This window comes from Schistocerca cancellata, chromosome 7 (assembly GCF_023864275.1).
Source record: "Schistocerca cancellata isolate TAMUIC-IGC-003103 chromosome 7, iqSchCanc2.1, whole genome shotgun sequence".
In the NCBI taxonomy this organism is placed as follows: domain Eukaryota; kingdom Metazoa; phylum Arthropoda; class Insecta; order Orthoptera; family Acrididae; genus Schistocerca; species Schistocerca cancellata.
This window is the reverse complement of record NC_064632.1, coordinates 55,005,886-55,025,194: the sequence shown is the minus strand read 5'-3', so window position 1 is coordinate 55,025,194 and position 19,309 is coordinate 55,005,886. Positions and strand designations below refer to the sequence as shown.

At 39.6% G+C, this 19,309-nt stretch overlaps 1 protein-coding gene across 3 annotated transcripts in view; it reads right to left on the bottom strand.

The window, feature by feature from the left end:
- Window positions 1-4,767: 4,767 nt before the first annotated feature.
- LOC126091847 (KH domain-containing, RNA-binding, signal transduction-associated protein 2-like) overlaps window positions 4,768-19,309 on the bottom strand; it is a 537,235-nt gene continuing 522,693 nt past the window's right edge. For 2 of the 3 annotated variants that reach the window (XM_049907106.1, XM_049907107.1), the window contains exon 7: window positions 6,656-9,599. In XM_049907106.1, coding sequence (XP_049763063.1) covers window positions 9,493-9,599 — 107 coding nt within the window. In that variant the 3' untranslated portion in view covers window positions 6,656-9,492. Of the gene's footprint in view, window positions 4,923-6,655; window positions 9,600-19,309 lie in introns of those variants that run through there. The other variant, XR_007521268.1, reaches the window with a different exon arrangement.

Genomic DNA, 19,309 nt, shown 5'->3' with positions numbered 1-19,309 from the left:
GGAGAAAAGGCATATTTAGATTTTGAGGTTTAAAGTTACTGGAGTAGTTCATTTCTTGACTGTGTTCATAAGGCAACCTCTTATGGTGAAATCCGGTGACAGTTGTCAGTGCCACTGTGACTGCATTCGTCATACTGCTCTGCCATTTGACAGCATAGACAGTACCTCCTTTGACTCATCTGATGTCCAAAAATGATAGCCCATCCCTTGTTAGTCTGAGTGTGGCAGAATGCATAAACATTAGCAAAACTGACAGTCAGATACCGATAAGGAGTTTCGATGACACGTTCTTCTTTTGCGTACAGATCTGCATTCCAGATACCCACACACAGAATTATGTATGTAAATGATTAAAACCACATCAAAGTACTAACAACTGGGTGGCCATTGGCACCCATACTCCGTGTGAAAATTAACTGAACACACATTTTTATTGTTACTACAGCAGTAGGCATTGCAGCTATCAACATGAACATAAAAACAGAAAACATAGTCCTGGGATAAAAGTGCACATATAATCTTAATTATTACGTAGCTACTCTTCTTGTAGCTGCGAGTCAATCCTACAAAGATTTTAAAATTGCCACAAGAATTTTTGCATCTTCGCTGTCTAAAACAATTCCAGAGACTCGCAAAGAACTTTATGATGCACTCCAGCTATCATCTGTCCCCTTGACTTTTATCGCTGTCTTCCTGGTCAGTAAAATATTCATGATCTTTACAGTCAGGAAGTGACTTATCTGCACTCATTGAATCATAATATTGTTTATACTGATGTATTATGAACTTCTCGGCTCACAGTAAATCTTAGTACCACAAAGTTGGTACAGAAATATCGCTGACAGATTAACCACCACACTTACTTTCGAAAACTTTCCTCCTTTTCCTTCCTGACTGGGGACCCTATGCCTCGTACTTTTAAACAAACTCACTGCTCGCTTCCAGAAAAGTTTAATTAGAAGATATTTCCTCTGAAGCCAAGACCACTAAATATTCTTTATTTCATGATAACCAGTTTAAGCAGAACTTAGAGGTCATCAACCGATCTTTGGTAATTTGAAGTGCGTACATATTGATCTCATAGTGGGAACACATTCCTCTCTTAATACAGCATAAGCACATTGGTTTGTCAGTAACAAAAAAACGAAAATATGAAACACACATTGCGCCAAATGTGTTCACTCAAGAGAAATTGCATACACATTTTACACCTATGCCATTTCACTTCAGTGAACACATTTGGCGCAATGTGTATTGTATGTTTACATCTTAGTATCGCTAACAAACCAATGTGCTTATTTTGTATTACAAACGGCTGACATGTACAAATTTTTAATTTCTGAGGATCAGACAATGAGAACAAGCATCTGCTGAAACTGGTCATCGTTGGCTTTGAATGAAATTTCTTTCCATTAAATCAACAGATTGTTCCCATCATGTAACATGTCTGACCTACATCTAGAGAAACGCAACCACCTTGACATAGGCCTCAGTCTTGAAATTTTTATTTAGGTCCTCTTTGGATTTTGCTTCCCACAGACACTGTCACTCTTTGTATATATTTATGTACTCACGAAGTCCTTGGTCCAGCAATGGGAAAGCAACATTATTGCTTTGTCCATGCCTGAATGCACTGACGGACACTGTACAGTGCTCCACATTCACCTCCTTCAAGAAGTCCAGGCATTCTTGCAAGCTCATCTACATGGTTAGGTAGGGGTGTGTGTGTGTGTGTGTGTGTGTGTGTGTGTGTGTGTGTGTGTGTGTGTGTGTGTGTAAAGATTCCGTAAATGTGTGGGTTACCTCAATCACATAAGTCTATGGGCATTTAACACCCTCTTGCTCTAAAATGAAAATATGTCTTAAAACTCTTAAAACATGTGTCATGCTGCTCAGTCCTCGCACCTGCCTGGCAGATGCACCAGGTGCCACAAATATTGCCCACAGCATACTGCCCTAGTGTGATACTTCCCGCAGGTTATATACCAGTGCAAGGCTGCAACTGGCTTACCAGAATGTCATTGTCATTATGTAATCTCTGTATGGTAACAGGAAAAAGGTGTAAGACTGTTCGGGTAGTTGGCAGTTGCATTTAAATGGGGGTACTGGAAACCCTTCACAGTGCCCGTCTAGCAGCACTGCACAATCCAGACGATAAGTCTGTGTGAGCCTTAGTAATCACACTGCCATTTGACGTCTACGTCTTACACAAGAAGCTCTTCGTAAACTACCGATCTCCCTCCTGGCACTGCATTTCATAGACAATCCATTTTTTGTACCACACATTCACAAAATTAGTGGTCATGGTGGTCTAGTGGGTAGAGCGCTAGATTTTAGTACTGGAAGCTGTAGGTAGGAGTGAGAATTTTTATTCATTTCAGTCCCTCCAGAACAGCTGCATGTCCGCTCAGCCCTGAAACGACAGTGAAGAAAGGCTGTACTCTACGTGCTACCAGGCAACTAGCCTGGTCACGTGATTCTGCCACAGGCAATGTCTTTTAGCTTGACATCATTTGCATAACCAGACTGCGGAAAGAACTGTGTATGAATGCTTCCATCTCTCACCCAGTCGGTAGCTACACTAATTCAATGGAATGACAACATTTGACCACAGCCCAGGTTTTTATAGCTACACCTGTGCAACTAAAACCTGAGAAACCGATTTAATGTGGACTTATGAGACACAGTAATTACCTTAGTAAATGAAATACTGGCACTCAATCTCAGTTGGCGAGGAATCTTTCAGTATTTACTAGGATGTATACACTTTATCTGAAATTATCCTTCAATTATTTTAAAACATTCAATAGGACTAAAATCAATGCTTGATGACAATGCTCTTCAGAAACAGTACATAATACGGCACTGTACATCAGTGAAATACCACCTTGGCCTTCTAAAGAGTGAGTGAGTGAGTGAGTGAGAGTGTGTGTGTGTGTGTGTGTGTGTGTGTGTGTGTGAGAGAGAGAGAGAGAGAGAGAGAGAGAGAGAGAGAGAGAGAGAGAGAGAGAGAGAGAGAGAGAAAATATCACCACATTTCCTTGCTTGTGGGGAAATAGGCACAAAGAAATGATACCTCAAGCATAAAAAAATTGATGCAAAGAGGAGAAAAACTGCTAATGGAGAGTGCCAAACCCTCTCCAACTTTTTTCCCTTTTACAGTGCACTGCATCACAAACAGCACATGATAATTTCTTGATGTAGTAGTGGACAACAAACATATTTTGTAACTGTCTTACAAACTCATTACTCTTGTTGCATGAAAGTTTGAAGACGTTTAGAATACATGAGAGTATAAAACTTATCCTTAATTCTGCTGGTATCAATAGCAAAAAAGTTGAAAGATTTCAGTTTATCTTCATAAGGATACCAGCTGAGCTGTGTGCTGTGGTAATAAATAACAAAAAATTAACATGTTGTTATTTAAATAACCTACTCATTTACAAATGAAATTCTCTCTCTCTCTCTCTCTCTCTCTCATTTCTCTCACATGCACACATGCGGTTTTGGTGAACATTCATGTGTGACTTCACTACATGTCTCCATGAACATGCAAGTTTCTCCAAGTGTGTAATGCTGTCTCAGAAAGACTGAATAGGTAGTCTGCATAACTCACTTCACAGTAATAACTATGATGATTTTACATATCTTGAACAAGAACTAACATCGTTCAGAGGAATGAGACGATGTACCACAGCACTCTTCATATTAAACATGAAAGAAGCAAAAGTAACACAAATGATGAACAACAGTACATTATCCTCAGGCTTCCAAACCTTCAACCTACAAGGATCATATGGTATTTTCAAATTTCCATAAAGGCGAAGTGCTATTTATCTGTCAACTCTAACTTATGCCATTATTGAAGAGTGGATTGGTAACAGAGTAAGAAGTGCCGATACATTCCCTACCCTCTTTTTTTTTAAAAAAAAAAAAAGCTATTTTATTACAAATATAACATTATTTTTCATCCAGGCATGACCTTCCAGAAATGTCTTCACGAATCTCTCTCTCTCTCTCTCTCTCTCTCTCTCTCTCTCTCTCTCTCTCTCTCTCTCTCTCTCTCTCTCTAACAGACACAGTAATAGAAAATAACTGTTTCTATAATTATTCATTACTGATACTGTGTAATATTTACATTTCTGGTACTTTGGAAGGAAGAGGGTACATGCTCTGCACGTTTCAACTTCATAACAATAGCTGCCTTCTTATTACACCATGCCATAACTTCTCCAATTCAAGTTTTTCCCCCTGAAAGAGATGAAGTCCTTACCTGAGTCCCTAGAGACTTAAGTGTTGTGCACCATGACATCCCAATACACAGTCATTTTATCTTTTATGCATTTTGGCATGTGTTTTTGGTGACAGAAATTATTATTTAAACCCTGAATGCTTGAAATAGTAGTGCACTGTATGATGCAGTAACACACGACATAATTGACCAGTAGGATTATGTGAAAGTATAAACAAAAGTGTAGCTTATGGAAATTTGTTTCTGACTAGTGTAATTCTCTCAAACCCAATTGTAAAAAAATTGAGAGAAAAATAAATATATCAGAAAGCTTGTGTGTGTGTGTGTGTGTGTGTGTGTGTGTGTGTGTGTGTGTGTGTATTAATATCCTAATTTTATTCTGTTGTCTGCCAAAAATGATGTCCTTGAAAAACAAGAGTATATAGCAGGTTCAAATACATACATAAATAAATGACTTACAAGTTGAACGTTCAGTAAATACTAAATTTAGAAAAATAATTACAAATATATTTCATTAATACTCTATCATTTGTACATCTTCACTGAGCTAGAAGAACAAGCATTTATGGAGTATAAGGAACTTGGTCCCACATATCCCTTTAAAAACATTCACTGCAGCATCACCCATATGAATTTTCTTGCCGAATCTTCTGAACTGATATCCATGCAGCTGGAAAGCAGAATGTTACTGATTAGTTAATCACTATCAGGAAGATTACAGTACAAATTCATCCACACAAATAAACTTCTTAGCTTATACATCATCAAAACCAGAGGTCATGAGAGTAAACTTACATATCACAGCCTTTTCAAAATTATTTACAAGTCAGGCAACGACAAATATTTGAACTGTTAATTGATCTGTAACATTGGCTATCAAAATTCACTTACTACAAAAGACTTTACAGGGTCAAACGTGAACACATTTGCCAATAAACAAACATAAATACAAATGAGAGACAAAGTCAGTGCTAATTGATTTAAGGCAGGGATAACAAGAATAATACTAGTAACTATCAACATTTTGGGGCCCTTTGTACTTGCTCTTAATGAACAGAAGTAACTTATTTCTCACTTCACTTGTGTTAATAATCTACTTCCATCCAAAAATACGCTTAATTATACATCACAAATTATCTACAAATACAGATATTATATTCAATATCTATAGTCATTTTATATCAGTCATTAAAATGAGATCAATACTTGCAACTCAATATTTATTGCTGTGGGTGATGTAAATCTGATTACTTAAATCCACAAACACATGTGGAGAACACTGGGTGTTTTCTGTAACTAAGGGCGGAAGTCACAAGCTAACCTAAGAACTTTCAGAGTAAATATGATTTTAGGCTGAGAGTGTGTAAAGCAATTATACTGAAATGTTAGTGAGATCTATATTAATTTAAATGATTTATTTTAATGCTGGTGAAACATATATTGTTAGATGCTCCTCTGCTAACTATAAATTCATAACACTGAATTTTAAAACAACATTAAACATCGATTTACCTTTATTTTACTGATATATTACAATTATATTATTAGACTACCTGAACTCATTTGAGTAACTGATCTCTTTAAGAAGTTAACATTTTATTTCATTCTATGTATTCTTTAAAATGTTTAGAATTGTTTTATATGAGATGAATGGAAAGGAATTTATAATTAGCATTTTCAATAAACATAACTAATCCCAAATCAGTAAAGAATTGCAACATCATTAGTTATTATGACTTATTTATGCGTGTGAGTGTTTGTGGTCATACTTAATTAAGTTTCATTAATCGTCAGCTAAGAAGGAGCATAACTTTCTCTTTACATGTCTGAGATGTTTAGTTATAAATTCATATTTGTAATGCACATACAGGAAAGAATATATTTTAGCAGTGCCTTACGCTCCAGTTAAAACAGACGAAAATCTACAACTTAAAGAAGTAGCCACAAACAAAATCTCACCGACATTCTAATAAATCATAATACATATCTATATTTTTAAATTATATATTTAAATAAATTATTTACCTGTTTTGCAACTTTCTCCAGAGGTGATGCTCCATTGTTACTCAGACATGTCGTTTGATTTAGGATTTATTTTTCGAATTTTCAACTTGTGAATTTATAGTTACTGAGTTATACTTTTTACTTGGAATTTGCTTGAGGTTTCTCTAAAATTGCACTTAAGAGCATATTAGATCTCAAATTAGACATGAAGAACGCAACAAACATGAAACTATAGACGATTTCTAAAAGGACACTGGATACCTTACTGCATACACTGAAATAAATGATTTCTGAAATTTTGTGTGTGTAAAAACGCAGTGTTCTGCACTCCTTATGAGCACCTGACATCAGTTATTGTCGCTTTTAAATAAATGTTTGTGTTTTAAGAAAAGACAGAAGCAGATTTCATAAATTTTAATTATGGAAGATTTCAAAATCTTCATTGAAAAAACATACAATTTTAACCATAACTTTTACATCTAATGAAAACTGCTCATGTAATATTTTTGTGTTTCTTTTACAAGTTTATATTTTAATGCTACGTGTAACATCCTTTTTAAACATTTCACAAAACTACTAACAACATTACTTTAAAGAAATTAATTTAAGATTATTGAAAGAAAAATAAAACTAAATTAGAACATTTTAAATGCTTCTTTTATAATGTACTACACACCACTAACTTTTAAAGGCTATTAAAAAGTTCTTGTCCAAGAACACCACTTGGCTCTAAACATACCACATGTTCCATTATCCTGCAAACATGACCATAGATGACTCAGCCTTTTTACTTATCAGACACTAATTATCTTTAATTACAGTATGATTTCTGAGATTTAAAATATCTAAAACATTTCAGAAGCTAAGGAGAATACACTACAGTATTTTGCATCACACACAAAAATTCAAGACTTAGGCTGCTTTGTCGTATGGACAATAAAGTAATAAGGACACCAGTCATAACAATTTATTCACTGCCCTTTAGGTAAAGGCTTTCCGTCTACGCAGATATCTACTTTAGTGATTAAAAATTCTTTCCTGCCCCTTTTTAGTCATCAATATTGACAGCCTCAAAACATTTGGGGTTATATTTACAATGTTTGTTTTAGATACAGTTTTCAAGTCATTTGCACAAATTCTAAATTATTGAATTACTGGATAGGTATTTCAGATGATCTGCTTGTAAAAATATATTGCAGCAACCTGAGCTACATACTGTGCGATTTAGGCCTACTTTAAATAAAAATCATTCACAAATGTATTTAATTCTTCAATAAAATCAGTACACATGAAAATATATTTATATATATTTCATTTGAACAATGTTTCCTAGACAACGGGCTTCTCAGAAAATTTAAATAGTGAGATGTGAAGTAGCTAAATCTACACATTTTGATATCAACAGATTATTCGTAAGAATAAAGCCCAAGAGTGGGTTAATATAGATTGGACCACTTTAGTAATACCAATTCAGTCAAGACACCATCAGCCACAAACCGAAATATAGGTACCATGGCAAACATTTAGTGCCACACGTGTTCTGATTGTCATCCCATTGAATGCTACTTTCAAACAACTGCTGTGAAGTAACCCTGTATCCAATGGTATTTCAACCAGATTCTTTCAAGAACACACATAAAATCCCACAATAGTTTCCATTCCAAATTCTTAGTACACACCACTGGCCACAAAAATGCGATATATACATATAATTATATGTAAGTTCTGTAGTTGTGTGAAGCACGTTAAACCAAATCTGAAAGTAAACGCTGTCCACAAAAGTATAGGATTTACATTGGCTTTTACATTATGTCTGATTTAGAAACGAAAAGTTTACAGCACTACCATAAAATACTAGTAGTATTTTAGGTCTATCATAATATGAAGAAAATTACTAAATACTGGTTGACTTCAACTAACACATGTTACAGTAAATGTGACAAGAATACTATGTTTACTTCTAATATTCAGTACTGTGAATTGTATATGTGCTTCGACAAAACTAATTCCCACTGCCGATGCTCACAAAACAATTACAGTCAAGTGTTGCACATTAAACACACTTATAAACATCTACATATTTCATGCAGTACCATACACCATCTACACTAGGAGCTATAAGTGTTTTAGCCCAGTACAATTAGAAAACAAAAAACGTAAAACTAAAATTTGCAAAATTTTAGTTCAAAATGATTATAAAGAGAGGTGTCACGTTTTTAATTCTGATCCAGCCTTGTCGAATACAGGAGGACGGAGTAGCTAGGGTGAGATAGAAGTGTACTAAAATTTATGCTGAGCCACATTCTCTATCGTGAAACAACTCCGTGTAGTGTACTAGTGGAATAATCTATCCCAGTACAACCTGTCACATAAATGTTTTATTTGAGTCTATTGCCCATATTCTGACATATAACTGCACACTTCATAAACATACAAAATTTACAGCTCAAATAAAATTTTAGCTTTTCCTCTCACACTATGGTGTGTGAAATAATATTTTGAATTTTGGTATTACCAACATGAATTATGTCAATATGGGAGACAAAAGAATGAAATACTACACACCATTTTGCAAGAATAGAGCTACTAATTAATTTAAGGAAAATCAATTGTATGTTAATGTCCTGGTTCAAACAGAATTTTATGTCAGAACACGAGAGATAGTCAAAATGTGAAGCACATATACAATGGAAAAACATTTATGCGACTCTTCACGTTCAACTAAATAAATGAATGAATGTCGAACCAATCGATACTAATTCAAAGGATAGACTAAATACATCTGTCGTTAACCTGTTTTAACGATTAACACCAAATTACTGTATATGGTGTAGACATCCCTATTCTTCTTGTCCAAAGAATAGGACTAGATTAATGTTTTTTTCTTAAACTCGAATTGACACCAAGCTTCGCTCCACTTTTCTATCTTCTCTGGTGAGAGCGAGCGTCTGTAATTGGTACAGTATCCGTGTTTTGGTTATGGAGTCAGTAGGCGGCCCGCGCTAGGCTATACTGGTTAGGCAATGCTGCGGCACTCACTGGCAGCGCCGGCCTCTGCTACTGGGTCGGGTGCCGCTGCCGCTGCTGCAGGTGGTGGCTGTGGTGGTGCAGGTGCAGCAGCTGCTGTTGCTGCTGCTGCTGGTGGACATGCTGGTGGTGGTGGTGATGGTGGTGGTGATGGTGGGGGCGGGCCGCCGCCGCCGCTGCCGCAGCAGCTGCCGCTGCCGTCGCGCTCATTACTTGGCTGGGCGCGCATACGGAGTGGGCCGGTAGCGCGGCCGGTCCGTGCTCACCCCGGCCACAGTGCTGCTCTTGAAGGCCTTCCAGCGGCTGGCGGAGTCGTCTGCGAACAAGAGGTGGCAAGGAGACGAGGGAACCGGGTGCGGAGTCTATCTTGGAACTCGAGAAACGGAGGGCACTAGAAACGGGAACAACTTCCCGATACCTCAAATAAGCACACTGGTAAAAAGTCACCCCAGGGAGACATCAGACTAATACACTGTGACACTGTCTCTAGCCTTTTTAATGGACTCAATTCAGAAAGGGAGATGTCCACAAGGTTCTACAAGCATGACACACACAGCTGATGCCATCCATTGACGATTACATCCCATACAGCGACCAAATTGCGGCGCTATTGATACCTACGTTTCACCCACTGCTCGACAGTCCCACCCATTTGCTAATGGATTAATTCCGGGTGATTTAGTGGGCCAGTGGAGATGTATTAGGATGCCTGAATATACATCAAACCAGGAAGATCATGGCTGATGTCATCCTTGGAAACGGAACTGTCCACAGAAGACTGATCATGAATATTCAGAAGAAAGTTCAATGCTTAGTCACCGAGAATTTTGATATAAATAGTTTATGTTGAAGACTGATGGTGGTCCAAGTCATGGTACGAAAAATTCCCTAAGACACTAACGAATTTCCTCTGCCCTGAAATACACACTCCACACACTACGGATTAAATGCCTCAGTGGGTCGTCGGTGCAATCGTAGCCTTGCATCATTTAAAATATGCGAAATCACGACTTGGAAGACCACACTACATGCCTGCAGTCACTTACTGTCCAGTTTCAGTGTTGTTTGGCCCCCTGAAGAAGTACAGAATTATGTGCCGCTACGAGAAAGGGCCTTTTGCGAGGTGCCAGACTCCAATTATTTCCACTGCACGCAGTTCCGTTCGCAATGCTAGCTCGGAAACTCGTTACGTTGGACCTACATCCACTGCCGGCATCAATTCTTGTCGGACTTGAAATCTATTGACATTGACAAAACGTGAAACTTGTTTCTCGTTTCTGCCGGTTTGGATATTTTTGCATCCCCTATTCTTATTCTGCGTTACACGGCTGCAAGTGGTAGCCATTCCTTACAGCACGTTGGGCAATCAGCGCTAATGTGACGATTTGTGGAACTTCATTCACAGAGTGGTCAGACCCACATGCAAATTCAATGGCCTCTTTCTGACATTCAGTCACGTCTCCACGGCGGAGGTTCACATCACCGTCTAGTGCCAGTTCGACACCATCTGCAGTGCTCCAAAGCGACCAATACGCTCTTTTAAGGGTGGACTTTATATTTTGTTCAGTGACATTGTGTTGAAGAGTACTTCCAAGCTCATCCAAGGTGAAATGATTTTGACAGGAACGTTTTCTGATACTGTCGCTGTCAGCTATTACATCCGTTAGTATCTTTATTTTCAGGCCGTAGATGACGACTGTTGGCGGAAGATACAAGCTGCACACTGATTATCGTGGCGGAAAACAAATGGGCACGTACTAAGTATCAGTATTTTTTTAGTAAGTCGGTGAAATTATACTGTAAGAACTGTCGAATCAGAAGGTGCTGAACGCAAATCTTAACTTCATACTTCTCATGCTGCGTTGTCCGCCGTAGAGGTTTTATTTTAGCACTATCAGTCGTTGATTGGATCACAGTTCTTCCTCGGGTTACGTCTGGAGTCAGTAAATTACCATTGTTGTAAATGCGGGCAGCGCCCTGCTTAACACAGGTCCAGGAAAAGAAACGGCTGTATTTAGTGGCTTAATCGTGTTTGGCACCAATATTGTACGTTTAAGAGCGTTTAACTTTCTGAAATAAACACGGGAAGAAGCTTAACCAACGCAGCCTGCCTCCGTGGCCTGGGGGCACCGTCGTTTGCTCATGAAGAGATGGTACCCGCCTCTGGTATAGATGTGCCTATGCAGAAAATAAAATGAAAAGTAACTAAATCAGCGTCAATTAGTAACACTTTGTATGATGACTGTATTTAGAAATAACTAGATTGCGACATTGATCTTCTAGTTGTGACAAATGCGCCACATGCAAATAAAATTTTAAAAAAGGAAAATTACAAACAGGAGTAGGACTGGACGCAGATAACGTAAAAACAACGTCGATTAGCGAGAACGATGTAGAGAAGTAACAAACCACTGTTATACGCCTTCCTATTCGAGAGACCCTACCACAGCCTATTTTCCACCGCCATTCCGCTGATGTTGCTCTCTGGGTATCGACAGATACGCGCTGGCTCCACACATTGACAATGTTTCTATCGAGGTCTTCCACTAACAGTATATAACAACTCACGAATATGACAACCAGGTGCTTCGTCACACAGTTTCAATACCGCGTATGCTCCGCAGCTAAGTGGGAAAGTTGTGCAAGTCTTCCCAGAAATCTTTTATTAAAAAGGAGGCGGGGCATGTCCAAAATACTACGTCCAAGCGTGCCAGTAAAGCGGAGGACCTACCCCGTTGCCCGTAATTTACATGGTAAGCGTTACGGCGGCGTTCTTAGCGTCCATACTTAAAATATTTCTCTTTGCTTTCTACAAAAATTTCAAAGCAAATCTTGACAAGCTTCGTGTCTCTATGCTAGTTCTTTGAAAAGTTTCACCGGCGGACATAAAAGAAAATCCCTTCATTACAATGAGTATAATACCCTGAAAACCTCTGTAGGGGAAAAAGTTACACGTATTAAACACATAGGATGAAATTTCATTTCCCTATCACTTTTCGAAAACTTGTATCCGTGTCCTGGAAGTTAATGAACCTCGTATACATCAAGTGATCTCATTGATTCTTGAAGAAATTGTTTTCAGCCTTTTGCAGTGTATAAAAGAACACTAAGTACACTGTTTTTCCCCTAATACCGACATGTGGAATAATGTGGGGAAACAATTTATTGTATCTAATCGCTTTCAGTGTAGCTATTATTAACTGCGTGAAAATCGCTTATCTTGACTGAAATTCGGGGACATGGTATCCTGCTGAACGAACTATTTGGCGGCTAACTGGTCTTTAACTCGAACCAGCAAGTTTCAGAGCCTAGTAAACCGATATGCCATTCCACAACGTCCCCAATCCTGCGATAACAGTACTTTTTTTTTATTGAGTTTATGGAACTTGATACACATGAATGGGTGTAAAACTAAATCCTATCTGTCAAAATTATTCCATCTTGCGTATAAGGGGAGATCTAGAACACAGTTTCATCAGCCCCTGATCCTCTATAACACCACTGCCGCCCAAGCTGTGGATCGAAACTCAGCCAGGTTGCAGAAAAACAGCGCTGGAATTCGCAGCAACACTATCCCTTATGTACAAGACTGCGTCCTTGACTGTTACACTATCATTCAATCCACTGTGGTGATATGACGGCAAAAATACTACCACTACTACTAAAACAAACTTCTTGCAGTGTCGCTTGGGAAAGGAGCAAAGCCACGAGGTGATGTGAGTTGTAAGGTCAAGAATGCGTGTATTACAGGAAGTTGTTAAGCAGCAGGTGAATGATGCCACATAGTTTTGTCCAATAGACGAACTGTCTCCAAGATGGGGAAACCAATTTACGACATCCTTATTAGAGGGACGCAGGGTCCACAATTCGGTTACAAGGAAGTAAATTCAATTCACACGTTATCTAAATTTCACAAATTTTTAAGACCGTAGTGAGGCACACAGAGCCTGATGCCATAAAAAGTTTGTACTGAAGACAGAAACTGATGACTGTTAATGAGTGGAACTTCACAGCCAGCCTTTTCCCATTCTGAAAGACACAGTGAAACGAGGAATCATGTAGAGCGTATGCGATTGTATGCCAGTAATGGTAAGCTGAGATTGCAATTTAATTTTCCAAACAAATAATGCCAGTATTGGATGGAACATAGTTGCCAACATGGGAAAATGTGATAGGTGATACCAGTACAAAATAGACAGACAGGAAATGTACGGACAGACATCTATGCGCGTGACCGACCATCATTCTACAACAAATATGTATTGCAAAAGTTGAGTAAGTTGATGGTGTGCGTATAATAACAGGAGGGACAAGACGATGAGCGGAGTGTAATTCCAGTATCTAGTAGCATAGCGCACACAATAAGTAACCCATGGAGGATATGGTTAAATCTGTTATGCTATTAGATATTTCTGGAGTATTATGAATAATACAAAGGAACACTAATCTCACAAAAATTCACAGCTTTTGTTGCACAGAACTGGACGTCATGGTTAGCAAGTTAATTCTGAGAAAACTTGTCTTACCTACGGAATTTTGTTAAGAATCGTGACAAACTAAGCACGTCATGTGCGCGAACGAGACGACGAAGTTTCAAAAAGTGCACACTACATTATAATTTTGAGAAAAACAGACGGCTGGATTCGCATGCGAATAAATGTTGTAGAAGTGTGCAAATGGTATTGCCAAACCAAAGTGCAAAGTCTATGCTTAATTACTGTGCTAGCTGGCTCCCTCGCCAGCTCTTTAGTCCGCTTTGTCCGTTTCTGAAACTGTGATATCACGCGTGTCTCTTTCGGTTACGAAAAATGCTGCACCGTACCTACGTAACTGTTGCTTTAGAAACTGAAATGCTGTCTATGAGCGTTCTAAGACAGCCTCTTCATCTAAAACAAAATTTTCACTGCTTGCCAATGAAATGAAATTCCTCGCGATTAAGATCAACCAGTCGGACCAGAAATAAGAGACAAAATCGGTCATACAGTGTGGAGAGAATTTCCCCCCAAGAGGTGAACGTCGCGCTTCGAGTGCTTGCACAGGACGGTCTTGACCTGTCACACCTCTGTTTTGTGCACGTAAAATCTCTGGATGACTTGATTCACCACAGTTTTATTTGCAAACAAATCGTCTACAAATTTTTCTACAGTGGTGTGTCTTGTCACTATCAAACGTTACGATAATCGGTGTGGTGCTTTCCTTCATTATCATCACTTTCATCACCCCATGTTGTCTCCATGTGGGAAGAGCATGGCAACAGTTACGATGCTCGTCATCTGCATCAGATATTTTACTCTATTTAAACACAGTGTGTTTTTTAATTCGATTAAGTTATTATGAGTTAAACAGGTTTGACGAATACGAGATAGTAATATGAAGACTACAGTAGTCGCCACCACGTTATTCGTGGCGTTCTTGTCACTGACGGTAGTACTGTAATTAGGCCAAACGATGTCCATTACATTGGTGGATTTTCGGCAGCCTGCCGAATACGAGATAGTAATATGAAGACTACAGTAGTCGCCACCACGTTATTCGTGGCGTTCTTGTCACTGACGGTAGTACTGTAATTAGGCCAAACGATGTCCATTACATTGGTGGATTTTCGGCAGCCTGCCGAATACGAGATAGTAATATGAAGACTACAGTAGTCGCCACCACGTTATTCGTGGCGTTCTTGTCACTGACGGTAGTACTGTAATTAGGCCAAACGATGTCCATTACATTGGTGGATTTTCGGCAGCCTGCCGAATACGAGATAGTAATATGAAGACTACAGTAGTCGCCACCACGTTATTCGTGGCGTTCTTGTCACTGACGGTAGTACTGTAATTAGGCCAAACGATGTCCATTACATTGGTGGATTTTCGGCAGCCTGCCCCTCACAAAAGGCGACATGTCAGAGAACTGAACGTGTGTGTTGCACCACTAGGGTTTGTACTACTGGGCTGGTCACAAGGCGTCGTGAAAACTGGAGCTGATTCTGGACGGTTCGGCTGTTGTTATTGTTGGTAAATGATCAGAATGAAGTAAGCAAGCCTTGGTTCACTGGGAGGATAAAGAAGCTAGAAGCCATACAGGGTAGGACAAACGTGTCAGGTGAGATTTTGAGATCATAAATGGTGATATTGAAGGTACGTTGTAGGCCGCAGTGTGTTCTGATAGGAAGGGAAGTGACGGTTATGTCAATATGGATCCGATAGCGGCCTATGTTTGGAGACATTGGGAGTTAGCAGTGAACTAGGTTTGCACCACCCGCAGATGCTATCTACCTTCTTTGCAGGCACCCTTGGTGCCTTGCCTCCCATATTTCTTCACGTACTGTTACTTTAAGGCCAAAGAAGAACAGTAAGATTCTATCCTATCGGTCATGGCTCACTATATAGGTAGCTAATGTGGACCAAATTGCACCCACTACCACTCAAAAATAATTTTCTTGTCCGGGGCACGGTGGGAAACTGCCTCTGATTACTTCGTAGTTGCATGCGATTTCTTCGCAGATGTAACGAATCCCGTCGCACAGGGCACAGCGGAACTTAATACTAGCAGCACCTGCCGTACTTTCTAAAAGGAAATAATAAATGAAGGAAAGACTTATCATGCAAGAAAGAGAAAGGCAATGATAAGAACTGCTGGGAAACACATGCTCGTAAAAATATTCAGCAGCTAATACATATAAATGACAAAATATCTACGGAATGTTCATGCGCTGCAACATTCAAAACAATCGTCTACCAACTTCCTGGTCGCAGACCTCCGAAGAGTCAAATTCCCAGCATCAGCCTTCTTTCGTGATGAGGGTAGTTATATAATGAAAGAGAAGTAAGATGTGTAGGAAAACAAATACTGTATAAACAAACTTTATGCCTATGCTTTGAAATGAATTTTATACATGCAAACAAAGAAATTTAACTTTACTACTGTATGACATTCAACTAACAAGATTGCAATTCACAGTAAAACGAGTAATAAATTTAAAACAGCAATAAAATACATGCTAATAAATAGTATCGTACTGGTAACAAACTTCGGTGCCAATATTTTTGTCTATCACAAACTACATAGCCTGAATTCTGAGAAAAGTTTTTTCAAATTCAGACTGGATACCAGTGATTATTACTCATGTCACACTGATGGCAATAGCATAAATGCCTGGCGAATTTCACTCTTTAGTAAACGTTCCTCTTTTTCAACACCCGAAAGCAAATAAACCAGCAGAATTTAGTGCCTTTACAGAGCTTTATATTACGTAGGAGCGCAAAATTTTCTATACATGTCACTTCCGTACTTTCCTTTAGGTTTGTTTTCAGGTATTTGCTCCTGGCAAGAGCGAAATATCTGGAACGACTGCATGTTTGAATACATCCTTTTCGACTTGGGGTCGGGGTAATCTCGGATCCGAAGAAGAAGACGTGTTTCTCTCGTGTCTAACACATCCTTGCGAAAGATGGACACTGATCAATTACGACATTTCTTTAACAGTGAATATTTGACAAAAAATCAGGGCGTGTAAGCAAGTGTGTTTGCACCAAAACAAACCGCAAAGCGTTTGCTCACAAAATTACTGTTACGTCAGTGACACACTTAAGCACTCATACTACAGCATCGATATGCGTCAGCAGGTTCCAAAAACGGCGAACCACAAGTACTAGTGGGGATTTAAACCTGTGTTCTTGAAAGAGGTAGCTGCAATGTCATTATCCTTCAGAGAAAAGTGAAATAATCCATAAGCTGGACCTATGGAAACTAAATGAGGTCACATTGGAACACATTGCACTTACTGCGTTTTACATCTCTCTCTGCTATCCACGTTACTAATTCACTCTTTTTGTTCGTAGCGAAGGAATGAGTAGGAATACATACATCCCACGGTAGACTGCATTCCTCTGCATATTACACACATGATAATTTGGCCTTAATATATGCAGCGACTGACCTTTGATGCACGAACTCAGAATGGCCACTGGTGGTGCGCTGCGACTATTTTAAAATCCGTTCTTAAAACTTCGCGTTCGTGCGAATTATGGCATCTGCTAGATTACTTGTTTTCCAGCTTCCAGCATCCCAATCCTTGTTTAGTAGTGGCTTGACAGAATTCGCACACATGCTTTTCATTCCTCCACGGGTCTCTTTAATTTTCCAAAAACATTAGGTACCCGATCTATCTCTGACTACATACACAATATTTTGTAATAATGCGAATCGACACGTCACTAGAACATCAGTACAAGACTCACATTATTATGAATAAATGCTCCATGGATTTCACAATAAAAACGAGGCACTGCGTGGGGCACAGCAGAAAAAATACCTCAATGGACACCTTGATTTGTAGATTCCAAACGTGGAATAGGTACACGGCGCAAGTACGAGGGATTAGCAACGTCGTAACTTGTGAATATTAGCGTGTTTTTGGCTCCTGCACCTGCTAGAAGAAGTAAATCGAGATATTACTCCGGATAATACCGGGCAGAGGCTCCAGCAAACGAAACACTTCATGGATAGCTGAACAAAGAACAGAAATACTAGCCACACGCACGCTGTAGAAAAGCCAGGGCGCTCTGGGTGTTGGGTGGTTGGTTGATTTGTGGGACGCCTGTCACCTTAAAAGACTACGGGGACAAAAAGAAGCATCATACTTAAAACGAGTTTCTTTGAGGATTTTATTTAGTCTAGAAAGTATAAATTTTGATAAATGGATTCTTCGCTCTTTGACAGAAATGTATACTGGCAAACTGTAAGTGTTCTGTTGAACTAAAGCCTCTGTGTTCCTATCTGACGTTTTCGGGATCAAGTTTTATTTCAGATTTCAAGTCGGGCGACTGTGCCAGGCCGGCCGAGTAACTGTACGCTTAGAAACAGCGCAAGCCCAGCAATCTGCCGTGGTGCGGCTGTCAACTGCCATTCGTGGTAGCCGCGGCCGCGGCGGCTCCTATTCCCGGCGTGATGAATATACATGAAGTTGCGCGCCGCGCTACACGCCGGCCGTCAGATCGATAGTCGCGCAAGCACGGTCACCCGTCAGCGCGTGAGGCACTGCCACGTGGTCACGCCGGGCCATAGTAACGAGACTATTGAGCAGGACGCCTGCCGCAACCACACGCAGCATGAAAAGGCCGTCGTTCCAGTATCTCGCGCAGTTTTTGGTGCCACTATGACTGAAAAGTTTTGGATACAGCACCATGCATCCGGTACTGGCCGACAGACCGCACCATTTGTGAAATTACATACGCCACAGAACATGTTGCTGATGCTTGTCAACGTGTCAGGCTGCTCGTAGAGTCGTCTGTTTTGGGATAGCTACAGCTGTCAATGCGAGATGCTACCTGAACATGTCGGCAATACAGATGACATACATTTCTTCCGATCTACCACGTAAATACAGTGTGCTGTCAAAGACGCAAAATAACGACCGCTCGCTGCTATTTAGGGTGGGCTGTGCGATATCACAAGACAATGCAACAGTGGTAGGCAACATGCAACGTACATCTACGACAAAACACCAACGTGACTATTTGCATTGCTAAGAAAACATTTTTTGTAACGTGTTAAGGGTTTTATTGTCTCGCATTGTGTTCTTATACAGCGAAATGCTTCGTCGAAATCCATCAATTCAGTGGCAGTGGCATCTACAGACGTGACTTTGCTCTCCGTCCCTGCGCAATCCCGTGGAAAACAACAAGCAGAAATTTTCTGACCATGAGAAGGAACGAATCAGTATTTGTTTGGACTTGAACCGATTCTAATTTGAAGACAGCTGCCAGTCATGGAATCCATTTGGCTAGAACACAAATTAGCTACATCAGCTTCGTTTTGAGTCAAAGCTCGTACACAACGTTTTCCGTCAGGTGGTAAGAGCTCGTAAAACGGCACTGAGCTGGTCAACTTTTAGGCAATTTATAAAACTGTCAGGACACATTCATTGAAAAATAGTTGCGCATTAATAGTCCACGACAAATAGTTCCTTAGTCATGTGAAGAGTCTGTTCCCTGTACGTAGGTTTTTGTACTGTCTACATAAGTAATCTAC